The sequence below is a fragment of the Oncorhynchus mykiss genome, chromosome 17, assembly GCF_013265735.2.
Source record: "Oncorhynchus mykiss isolate Arlee chromosome 17, USDA_OmykA_1.1, whole genome shotgun sequence".
Classification (NCBI taxonomy): Eukaryota; Metazoa; Chordata; class Actinopteri; order Salmoniformes; family Salmonidae; genus Oncorhynchus; species Oncorhynchus mykiss.
Genome location: NC_048581.1, coordinates 28,128,004 through 28,140,744, shown reverse-complemented (window position 1 = coordinate 28,140,744; position 12,741 = coordinate 28,128,004). Strand labels below are relative to the sequence as shown.

The 12,741-nt window shown below is 45.2% G+C and overlaps 1 protein-coding gene across 3 annotated transcripts in view; it reads left to right on the top strand.

Moving 5' to 3' along the window:
• LOC110493609 (transcription factor Sp2) overlaps positions 1-9,719 on the top strand; it is a 17,458-nt gene extending 7,739 nt beyond the window's left edge. For all 3 annotated transcript variants that reach the window (XM_021567974.2, XM_021567976.2, XM_021567973.2), the window contains exons 3-8: positions 2,280-2,981; positions 3,312-3,509; positions 4,254-4,548; positions 4,804-4,984; positions 6,399-6,592; positions 7,266-9,719. In XM_021567974.2, coding sequence (XP_021423649.2) covers positions 2,280-2,981; positions 3,312-3,509; positions 4,254-4,548; positions 4,804-4,984; positions 6,399-6,592; positions 7,266-7,366 — 1,671 coding nt within the window. In that variant the 3' untranslated portion in view covers positions 7,367-9,719. The remainder of the gene's footprint in view (positions 1-2,279; positions 2,982-3,311; positions 3,510-4,253; positions 4,549-4,803; positions 4,985-6,398; positions 6,593-7,265) is intronic.
• Positions 9,720-12,741: the final 3,022 nt, after the last annotated feature.

The following is a 12,741-nucleotide window of genomic DNA, read 5'->3' as shown; positions in this document are numbered from 1 at the left end:
TACAGGCATTTGCAACATTGCGCTAAAACATACATTCTAATTAAATATATCGCCCAGCCCATATCCATCCATGGTGCAAAAAAATGTGCCAAATACAAAAGGTGTAGACCTTACCATGAAATGCTTACTTACAAGCCCTTAACCGACAATGCAGTTTTAAGAAAATAGTTACTAAATAAACAAAAGATAAACCCTCAAAAATAGAGCAACAATACAATAACAAGGCTATATACAGGGGGTACCGGTACAGAGTCAATGTGCGGAGGTACTGGTTAGTCGAGGTAAAAATGTCGGTAGGGGTAAAGTGACTATGCATAGATAATAAATAGCAAGTAGCATCAGCGTAAGGGGGGGGGGTCACTGCCTGGGTAGCCATTTGATTAGCTCTTTAGCAGTCTTATGGCATGGGGTAGAAGCTGTTAAGAAGCCTTTTGGATATAGACTTGGCGTTCCGGTACCGCTTTCCGGGCGGTGGCAGAGAGAACAGTCTGGAGTCTTTTGCCATTTTTAGGGCCTTCCTCTGACACCGCCTGGTATAGAGGTCCTGGATGGCAGGAAGCTTGGCCCCTGTGATATACTCGGCCGAAGGCACTACCCTCTGTAGCACCTTGTGGTTGGAGGCAGAGCAGTTGCCATACTAGGCGGTGATGCAACCAGGCTCTTGTCGTGCCCTCTTCACGACTGTCTTGGTGTGTTTGAACCATGATAGTTTGTTGGTGATGTGGACACCAAGGAACTTGAAGCTCTCAAACTGCTCCACTTCAGCCCCGTCGATGAGAAAGGGGGCGTGCTCTGCCCTCTTTTCCTGTAGTTCACAATCATCTCCTTTGTCTTGATCACCTTGAGGGAGAGGTTGTTGTCCTGGCACCACACTGCCATGTCTTTGACCTCCTCCCTATAGGCTGTCTCATTGTTGTCGGTAATCAGGCCTACCACTTGTGTTCTCTGCAAACTTAATGATGGTGTTGGAGTCGTGCTTGGCCACACAGTCGTTGGCAAACAGGGAGTACAGGGGGGGACTAAGCACACATCCCCGAGGGGCCCCTTTGTTGAGGATCAGCGTGGCAGATGTGCTGTTGCCTACCCGTACCACCTGGGGGCGGCCCGTGAGGAAGTCCAGGATCCAGTTGCAGAGCGAGGTGTTTAGTCCCAAGGTCTTTAACTTAGTGATGAGCTTTGAGGGCACTATGGTGTTGAATGCTGAGCTGTAGTCAATGAACAGCATTCTCACGTAGGTGTTTCTTTTGTCCAGGTGGGAAAGGGCAGTGTGGAGTGCAATATAGATTGCGTCATCTGTTGGGAATGGTGTGCAAATTGGAGTGGGTCTAGGGTTTCTGGCATGATGGTGTTGATGTGAGCCATGACCAGCCTTTCAAAGCACTTCATGACTACATTTGAGTCATACGGGTCGGTAGTAATTTAGGCATGTTACCTTGGTGTTCTTGGGCACAGGGACTATGGTGGTCTGCTTGAAACATGTAGGTATTACAGACTCGGTCAGGGAGAGGTTGAAAATGTCAGTGAATACACTTGCCAGTTGGTTCGGCGCAGCGCATGATCGTTGTACACGTCCTGCTAATCCATCTGGCCCGGCAGCCTTGTGAATGTTGACTGTTTAAAGGACTTACTCACATTGGCTACGGAAAGCGTGATCACAGTTGTCGGGAACAGCTGGTGCTCTCATGCATGCTTCAGTGTCGAAGTGCGCATAGAAGTCATTTAGGTCGTCTGGTAGGCTCATGTCACTTGGCAGCTCGTGGCTGAGCTTCCCTTTGTAGTTCGTAATAGTTTGCAAGCCCTGCCACATCCAACGAGCGTCAGAGCCAGTGCAGTAGGATTCAATTTAATTCAGCTGTTATCGACAAATAGACACAGACCGCCACCCCTTACCGGAGACAGCTGTTTTGTCTTGCCAATGCATGGAAAACCCAGCCAGCTAGCTGTATGTTATCCATGTCGTCGATCTGCCACGACTTGTGAAACCTAAGATATTACAGTTTTTAATGTCCTGTTGGTAGGATATTCTTGAACAGAGCTCATCCAGTTTATTCTTTTAATAACTGGACGTTGGCCAATAGGACAGATGGTAGAGCCGCCTCGGGTTACCCACTTACCGATGAATTCTCACAAGGCACCCGGGACCTGCGTCCCCTGTATCGGCGTCGCTTCTTCATGCGAATGACAGGGATTTGGCCCAGGTCTGGTATCAGCAGTAAATCATTTGTGTCCGACTCGTTGCACCCCTAACCATTTGTCCATCTCTTTGGTCCTGTCTACAGGACTCCCAGCCCTCCCCACTGGCCCTCCTGGCCGCCACCTGTAGTAAGATCGGCCCCCCTGCTGCTCAGGCCCCTGTCAGTGCCCCTCCTACCCAACCCCAACCTCGCCGTCTCCTCCCCATCAAGCCCGCCCCCATCGCCCCCGCCCCTCCCAAAAACCTGGGCTTCCTGTCCGCTAAAGGAAATGTGATCCAGCTGCCAGCGGGCCTGGGCTCCAACAACCCCGGCACCCCCATCGTCCTCACCATCCAGCAGAGCCCTGGCCGCTCGAATCAAACATCCAACATCCAGTACCAAGTGATGCCGCAGCTGGGAGGCACACAGACCATCCAGATGATGCAGCAGGGCGGACAGATCCAGCTCATCCCGGGTACCAACCAGGCCATCATCACCACGCCCATGACGGTCCCCCAGCCGCAGCCCGCTGCCGCGCCCATCACCCCGCAGAAGACGGTGGCCATCAAGCCGTCCCCCAGGGGGCGGAAACCCAATGCAGCCAACGTGGTGCGGCTGCCCAGCGGGCTCACGCTGCCCCTCAACGTAGCCACCGGAGATGAGCCAGCGGCAGCTCCTCCCCTGCCAACAAAGGGCAGACGAGGAAGGAAGAAGCTGGTGGCAGCAGCCCCTCCACCACAGACCACCTCTCCGCCCCCCGAGCAGATGGAGACTATATTGTTAGAAGCCGGGGAGAATATTATTCAGGTATGTTTGTTGTTCTGCTGCATTTGGTGTGGGGTCAACCATGACTTGTGGACCAATTCACTTGCTTGATTGGGCTACAAATGGGTACTAATTACTGAATGTGTCTACAATGTTTGTGTGTGTGTGTGTGTGTGTGTGTGTGTGTGTGTGTGTGTAAATGAGTATCTAATTATTTCATCTGTATTTCTCAAACTCAAAATGCAATGCTTTACGTGGGGGTTAGCCTACTCTATCACCCCTTCAACCTCCAATATTGGGGTCCCTGTATGAGTAAGTATTGGACAGATTTAGGGCTGTGTTTCATTGCTGCTCTCTCGGTGTTCTCCCCAGGCGGGGAACCAGCTTCTGATTGTGCAGAACACTGGGTCGGGCCAGCAGCAGCTGGTACAGTTGGTGCAGCAGAAACAGGAGCAGCAGGTGGTCCAGATCCCCCAGCAGGCTCTGAAGGTGGTGCAGGCTGCCTCCGCCACCCTGCCTCAGGTCCCCCAGAGACAGCCTGCACCCAGCCTGCAGCCAGAGCCTACTCAGGTACACACACAAGTTGTTAGAGATCGTCAATGTAGCTCTCTCAGCAAACTGACAGATCTAGGAGTTACTCAGAGTAGTTAGTTAGGATGCAAGGTGATTTGTAGATCGGTCAGTCTGAAGTTGTCAATGTAGTCATGCACACACACACACACACACACACACAAAACACCTACAGGTGCTGCATGCACACCACCTCTCTACACTCCCTCCAGGCTATCCACATGTTTATTTATTTTATTTGTATTTATTTAACCTTTTTAACTAGGCAAGTCAGTTAAGATCAAATTCGGGTTTACACTGATGGCCTACCAAAAGGCAAAAGGACTCCTGCAGGGACGGGGGCTGGGATTAAAAATAAATATAGCACAACACACATATCACGACATGAGACAACACTACATAAAGAAGGACCCAAGACAACAAACAACACAGTATGGCAGTAACACATGACAATACAGCATGGTAGCAACACCACATGACAACTACATAGTAGCATCACAACATGGTAGCAGCACAAAACATTATTGGGCTCTGACAACAGCACAGAGGGCAAGAAGTTAGCGACAACAATACATCACGCGAAGCAGCCACAACTGTCAGTAAGGGTGTCCATGATTGAGTCTTGATTGCACATGCGCTTTCCAAACAGCTGAAATGTAATGGAAGTGGGACTTTAATACAGAATTGTGTCCTAATCTGACAGATTTGTTCCATGTTAGTCTGACACCCCTGTGCTCCTCTCAGCTGCTGATCAAAACGGCATCAGGCGAATGGCAGACTGTGCAGCTCCAGGAAACCACCGTTTCCACGGCAACAACGCCCTCCAGCATGGTTACCACCACCCTGTCGTCCGTGGGGGCCACCAAGCGAACACTGGCGGGGGGCAGGAAGGAGAGGACCCTACCAAAAATAGCCCCGGCGGGGGGGATGATAGCATTGAACGCGGCCCAGCTCTCTTCGGCGGGCCAGGCCGTGCAGACTATAAACATCAACGGGGTCCAGGTGCAAGGAGTGCCCGTCACCATCACCAACGCAGGAGGTGTGTGTGTGTACTGTGTGTTCGTGACACATATAAAAAGTGCTTGTCCGTATCCAAATCCACAAGGGCATATCCGGTCTATTTCCATACTGTCTTCCTTTAAAAATGGTTTGCATTCCAATGTACTTTTAGCAAGCTAATGGAGGCCTGCATGTGTGTGTCAGTATGTGTGTGTGGGCATGTCTGTGTAATGTATGTTTATATATGTTTATTACTCATGTGCAATATGTTAAAGTTTCTCTACTGTTCTTTCAGGGCAGCAGCACCTGACAGTGCAGACGGTGCAGGGCGGGGCCCTCCAGCTGGGCGGCGTGACCTCCCAGGGCCACCAGGTGCAGATGGAGCAGACTCTGGCTCTGGAGCTGCAGGGCCAGCCTGGGGAGAAGAAACGCCGCATGGCCTGCACCTGCCCCAACTGTAAGGACTCCGAGAAGAGGCAAGTGGCTCTTACTAGCAAACTAGAGACAGGCCTGAGCACCTGGTGGAAAAAAACATGATATACAGTATAAACCCATATATTTATTTACCCATATGGAAAGTCTTGGTTGATACAAACTGATACCTGTATGGCAAAATGTACCCTTTTGTGAGATTGGGGCAGGGAAACAACCACGATTGCAAGCAACTACTTTCCATCCTCCTGCGTTAAATACCTGTGCATCAATCAGAAATATAGTGAATACACTACATGACCAAAAGTATGTGGACACCTGCTCATCAAGCATCTCATTCCAAAATCATGGGTATTAATATGGAGTTGGTCCCCCTTTTGCTGCTATAACAGCCTCCACTCTTCTGGGAAGGCTTTTCACTAGATGTTGGAACATTGCTGCGGGGATTTGCTTCCATTCAGCTACAAGAGCATTAGTGAGGACGGGCACTGATGTTGGGCGATTAGGCCTGGCCTCGCATGGGGTTGAGATCAGGGCTCAAGTTCTTCCACATCGATCTCGACAACCATTTCTATATGGACCTCGTTTGTGCATGGGGACATTGTCATACTGAAACAGGAAAGGGCCTGTTGCCACAAAGTTGGAAGCACAGAATCGTCTAGAATGTCATTGTATGCTCTAGCGTTAAGATTTCCCCTCACTGGAACTAAGGGGCCTAGCCCGAAACATGAACAACATCCCCAGACCAATATTCCTCCTCCACCAAACTTTACATTTGGCACAATGCATTGGGTCAGGTAGCGTTCTCCTGGCATCCACCAAACCCAGATTAGTCCGTTGGACTGCCAGATGGTGAAGCATTATTCATCACTCCAGAGAACGCACTTCTAGTGTCCAATGGCGGCGAGCTTTACACCACTCTTGTCGATGCTTGGCGTTGCGCATGGTGATCTTAGGCTTGTGATGGGCTGCTCGGCCATGGAAACCCATTTCATTAAACTTCAGACGAACAGTTCTTGTGCTGACGTCGCTTCCAGTGGAACTCGGTAGTGAGCGTTGCAACCAAGGGCACATCAGCACTCGGCGCTCCCGTTCTGTGAGCTTGTGTGGCCTACCACTTCCCGGCTGAGCCGATGATGCTCCTAGACGTTTCCACTTCACTATACAGCACTTATAGTTGACCAGGGCAACTCTAGCAGGAGGGAAATTTGACGAACTGACTTGTTGGAAAGGTGGCATCCTATGACGATGCCACGTTGAAAGTCACTGAGCTCTTCAGTAAGTCCATTCTACTGCCAATGTTTGTCTATGGAGGTTGCGTGGCTGTGTGCTTGATTTTATACACTTATCAACAACAGGTGTGGCTGAAATAGCCAAATCCACTCATTTGAAAGGGTGTCCACATACTTTTGTGTATATATATAGTGTAGTTAAGTTGGTGTTTTCTGTGTTGTGCAGGCCCGGCGAGGTGGGGAAGAGGAAGCACATCTGTCACATCCCGGGCTGCGAGAAGACGTTCCGGAAAACATCCCTCCTCCGGGCACACGTGCGCCTGCACACCGGCGAGCGGCCCTTCGTCTGCAACTGGGTCTTCTGTGGCAAACGCTTCACTCGCAGTGACGAGCTGCAGCGACACGCCAGGACACACACAGGTCTGTCCACCGTAGGGGACACACTGATACACACTGTAGGATGAATGTAGGTCAGCCTGCACAACACTCACTGGGTAATGTTCAGTAAGACACTGTAGCAAAATGTTTTTCAATGGATAAAATTCTGTGTTCTTATTGGACAAGTTCCCCTGTTTTTGAAAATGTTTTCCCCCTACTGAACACACCCCAGGAGGTACGTACACAGCAAGTCAGTCAACAATGCTCCACATGCCAAATCATACCCCTGGGGCGGCAGGGTAGCCTAGTGGTTAGAGTGTTGGGCTAGTAACCGAAAGGTTGCAAGTTCAAATCCCCAAGCTGACAAGGTACAAATCTGTCGTTCTGCCCCTGAACAGGCAGTTAACCCACTGTTCCTAGGCCGTCATTGAAAATAAGAATTTGTTCTTAACTGACTTGCCTAGTTAAATAAAGGTAAAAAAAAAAAATAAAATAAAAAAAAAAAAAATACACCATTGTTTTCACCACATGTCAGGACTCAAGCAGACGATGCACATACAGTATGTTAGTTTTGCTGAAGTTTCCAGGACTCGAGCAGGCACTCAGATTTGAAGCAGAGATTCCCTTGCAGCAGAGAAGAATGGTATTGCTGTTTCATAGTTTTGTGTTATGCAGGAAAATTAAACCACTCACTTATTCTGTCTTTTCCTTGCAGGAGACAAGCGCTTCGAGTGCAACCAGTGTCAGAAACGGTTCATGAGGAGCGACCATCTCACGAAGCATTACAAAACACACATAAACACCAAGAACTTGTGAGCTGAGCTGTGCTGTATACCGACTGTATACACAGACATGCCCTGATGAACTAAACCCCATAGAGGGCCGCAGGAGAGGATACCAAGATGGGTGAACCCCAAAAAGGCCCCATACGCCCTGTTCTCCTTACTCCCCCACAGAGGCTTCGTAGCCTGGTGTACATACCAATCCTCCCCCTCACGGACTCAACTGTTCCAGTCAAGTTATTAATGATAAAAATATATATATATATATATAATTATGGGCAGCATGCTTACCTACGTAGGCAGAATGCGTATAACAGCGAAAGGTGGTCTCCCAGAAAGACAGACAAGCGTGGCTGCTGTGTTCTGATGACCTCACGCTCTGAGCGCCATATCCAAATCCAGTCACCAGGCCTGAGGGAGGAATGAGAGCGAAACGGATAGATTTAGTCTACCAAAGTACCCGAGCCCAAAGGAGACTCCAGCCACTCTTGCCCCTTCTTGTTTTTCCATGTTTTATTCTTTTCAATATTAATAATAACAAATATTATTGTTGTTGAAGCTCCAGAATAAGGTTTTTTCAAAGTTGATCCTCAAGCCCCACGAGTATCCAAGGTACTTTTCAGTCAAACAAATCCTATTCAGTAAATTGCACTACATGCATATCCTTTTACATAGTTTGAACGGTATTTGTAATTCTATTCTTGTTCAATATCAAAGTAATATTATTGATTTTCCAACAGATAAATGATTTGGTTGAAAAGAAAACATGCATACCTATGAGGCCTTGGTGACCACTTTGAAACCTTACACAGTTCCAGACTTGGAAAACCTAAGTTGGCAAAAGAATTTGTGCATATGCGTACAAACATACATCCACACATACATGGGCAAGTATAGATATTTATGATGTTCAGACATAATACCCTTTTCGGGAGTTTTTTTGTAAATCGAAAATGTAATTTAGGTTTTGGCATTTTTTTGTTTGAGTGAAGAGTTACAAATTATTTTGAATACAGACTCCCTCCTAATGAGTTTAAATGTAGTGCTTTGCTATGTGTATATCATTATGATATTAACTAAATATGTCCCAAATATTGGTCTGGCATGACAATCATGTCATTGGATGAAGAGAGAAAAAAAATCGACATTAAAATGCTTTCTCGGGCCTGTCACAAGTTATTAGATTACATTAGAAGTCATAACTTGTCTATTATGATCTACATTAAGATCCGTTTGAGGCAAATATGTTTGATAAAACATTTCCGATTCGTATGACATAAAAGTTGACAAGCTATCTACTATTATTTATCTAAGGTTTCTGGTGTTTCAATTCCTTTAACCCTCAAGGGAGAACACCAGCGCTATACCTTTACCCGTAGTATTACAATAAGTTCTGTTCAATGAATACATATTGACTGTTTATGTAGCTAACTGCATAACAGCCTACATTTTTTTATATTTTTCTTTCAAATATTTATAAATGTCCCCCAACAAAAAAAAATATGATCCTCGTGCATTTTAAAATGAGATCAACATTTCATTGAATAGCCAATATGAAAATCATGTCCAGAATGTCTGGATGCCTAAACTGGGCCTTGGGGACGGAAAGAAAGTCCTGCTCATATTTATGTTTGTATTGTATGTCCTGAATGTGTATATACAATGTGTCTGGGAGACACAGTCAAATGTAGGATAAAAAAGTTGCACTGCCTTGTATTTTGGCCGGCCTGGTTAGAGCTGAAGGAAGTGGACTCTGTACAGTGTGAAAGGAAAATGAGTAATGTGACATTGTATAGCTTCATTCCTGCTTTGTACACCGTTACTTCTAGATGATCCCTTTTCTATCGAATTTAAAGTTGCCTTAGACAGTTGCACCCAGTATTGAAAGAGATTTCTGTCTAATTTCCAGGGAATGGCATTTGTAGAGTTCCTTTTATTTTTGTCTAACTTATGTTACATAATGCCGATGTTTATGTGCACTGACTTGAGCCCAGGTTGAAAATATGTGATTTTTATTTGATTTTTAAGTAATGATCAGTGGATGAGTTATTTTACCTAAACTGAAAAGGTCCTAATGTTGGTCTCAGTGAACCAGGTGCTTTTCCCTCTCTAAACCTAATCTACCACAGTAATAGATACAGACCCTGTGTATGTCTGAAATGGCACCCTAATCCCTATATTGTGCACTACTTTCAACCACAGCTCTCTGGTCAGAAGTAGTGCACTATATAGGGAATAGGGTGACATTTCAGACTTCCTTTGTTTAACAGAAGTTCTCAGATATCCAGCTATTGCCCATCTTTTATAACTTGTATTAAGGCGCTTACTACAGGTGCTTGCTCCTTTTTTACAGTCACCCACACCCTCAATAAAGCATTCAAACTGTATTCTGTGTTGTCCTTCTTCATTCAGGTCCCATAAGCCTTCACGAGAGATTGCCCTCACTGAGGACCATAGGGTGAATTTTGAAAAAGGTGTGTGTGTGTATAAGTATTTACCTGGCTGTCATTTGTTTTACTTGGGGCGGCATGTAGCCTAGATCATTGGGCCAGTAACTGAAACGTTGCTGGTTTGAATCCCTGAGCTGACAGGTGAAAAAAATCTGATGTGCCCTTGTGCAAGGCACTTAATCGTAATTGCTCCTGTAAGGTGCTCTGGGTAAGAGTGTCCGCTAAATCAGGGTTTCCCAAACTTGGTCCTGGGGCCCCGCCCTGAGTGCATGTTTTGGTTTTTGCTCTATGATTACACAGCTGATTTCAAATATCTATCTCCTCATCAAGCTTTGATTATTTTAAACAGTTGTGTAGTACTCGGGCAAAAAAACATATTTTTCAATGACCTTTTATTTAACTAGGCAAGTCAGTTAAGAACAATGTTTTATTTACAATGACGGCCTACCACGGCCAAACCCAGACGACGCTGGGCCAGTTGTGCGCTGCCCCGAAACGTGGGCCGAGCTTGGGAAACCCTATGCTAAATGTGCATGGCTAATGAGAAAATAAAATAATTAATTTTAAAATTGTATTTTCAGAAAAACAAAAGGATTGAGTGTTTCCAAGCTATAGGGTCTCGGTGCTGTATCCCCTTCATGGATTGATGTCTGGACAGTTGACTTAAATGTGTTTGTCACATAATGTTCTTTAGGGTTAAAGCAAACTTAAGTCGATCTCAGATCGATTGCCTGCAGGGCAAAGTTAACCTCTGCTTTCATGTACAAAAATAAGTAATGACCATTGTGTTTTTAGGGAAAGAGGATAACTTTCTACATGTATTAAGCTGTAAGTTTGACCAATTCCAGTCCCCTTGCTTAGTGGGTTCAGTGTCCTCCTCGGGATCATTTTTATGTAGAAGGACTGAAGCTCTGTTCTGGTGACTTTTTAAAAGAACCTTCTACTATATATATAATTATATATATATATATATATAATTTTTTTTTAATGATGCTGACACCCATCTAAAATATAGTTTCCACCACCAGAAATGAGCACATTAACATATTTGTAGAAATTACTGTATTTTACAATTATTTTTTACATATTGGACCATGCATATATCCCCCTCTTACTCAACTCGAAGCCTCGAAGCCAGTTCCACTGCATTTTTTTCCATTGTTCCCCTCTAATCAGGGACTAATTTAGACCTGGGGCACCAGGTGGGTGCAATTAATTATCAGGTAAAACAGAAAACCAGCAGGCTCCGGACCTCGTAGGGTAAGAGTTGAGAACCCCTGTTCCTGTGCATTGTCATTATCAGGGCTCTCAAACCCTGTTCCTAGAGAGCTACCGTTTGTTCCTAGAGAGCTATGTTTTCACTCCAACCCTAATCTAGCACACCTGATTCTAATAATTAGCTGTTTGATAAGCTGAACCAGGTCAATTACAACTAGGGTTGGAGCAAAAACCTACAGGAGTACAGCTCTCCAGGAACAGGGTTGGAGATACTATACTATCAGGTGTGCTATTAGCAATAAGCACGATCACCTGTAGCCCAACTGATGCAGCATAGACCCCAGCTGATCATGCTAGACATGTACTCTATGCTGTGATGCATAGGCAAAATTGCCATTGGGGATGGGGGGACATGTCCGCCAAATATTCAGAATAGGTCAATTCGTTAAATTTATTTAACTTAAAATAAGTAATTTATAAAAAAAATAAATGTAATTAAAAATTATGAATGACCTTGTGAATGCTGACAGAATACGGTCGGGAGACAGACTCGAAAGTCAGGATCAACATTTAACAAGATTCTGTGTCCATGGTATGTTCACACACTATTTTATTTATATATAATATATACTGTATGTGTATATATATATATATATATATATATATACAGTGCCTTGCGAAAGTATTCGGCCCCCTTGAACTTTGCGACCTTTTGCCACATTTCAGGCTTCAAACATAAACATATAAAACTGTATTTTTTTGTGAAGAATCAACAACAAGTGGGACACAATCATGAAGTGGAATGACATTTATTGGATATTTCAAACTTTTTTAACAAATCAAAAACTGAAAAATTGGGCGTGCAAAATTATTCAGCCCCCTTAAGTTAATACTTTGTAGCGCCACCTTTTGCTGCGATTACAGCTGTAAGTCGCTTGGGGTATGTCTCTATCAGTTTTGCACATCGAGAGACTGAAATTTTTTCCCATTCCTCCTTGCAAAACAGCTCGAGCTCAGTGAGGTTGGATGGAGAGCATTTGTGAACAGCAGTTTTCAGTTCTTTCCACAGATTCTCGATTGGATTCAGGTCTGGACTTTGACTTGGCCATTCTAACACCTGGATATGTTTATTTTTGAACCATTCCATTGTAGATTTTGCTTTATGTTTTGGATCATTGTCTTGTTGGAAGACAAATCTCCGTCCCAGTCTCAGGTCTTTTGCAGACTCCATCAGGTTTTCTTCCAGAATGGTCCTGTATTTGGCTCCATCCATCTTCCCATCAATTTTAACCATCTTCCCTGTCCCTGTTGAAGAAAAGCAGGCCCAAACCATGATGCTGCCAGCCACCATGTTTGACAGTGGGGATGGTGTGTTCAGCTGTGTTGCTTTTATGCCAAACATAACGTTTTGAATTGTTGCCAAAAAGTTCAATTTTGCTTTCACCTGACCAGAGCACCTTCTTCCACATGTTTGGTGTGTCTCCCAGGTGGCTTGTAGCAAACTTTAAACAACACTTTTTATGGATATCTTTAAGAAATGGCTTTCTTCTTGCCACTCTTCCATAAAGGCCAGATTTGTGCAATATACGACTGATTGTTGTCCTATGGACAGGAGTCTCCCACCTCAGCTGTAGATCTCTGCAGTTCATCCAGAGCGATCATGGGCCTCTTGGCTGCATCTCTGATCAGTCTTCTCCTTGTATGAGCTGAAAGTTTAGAGGGATGGCCAGGTCTTGGTAGA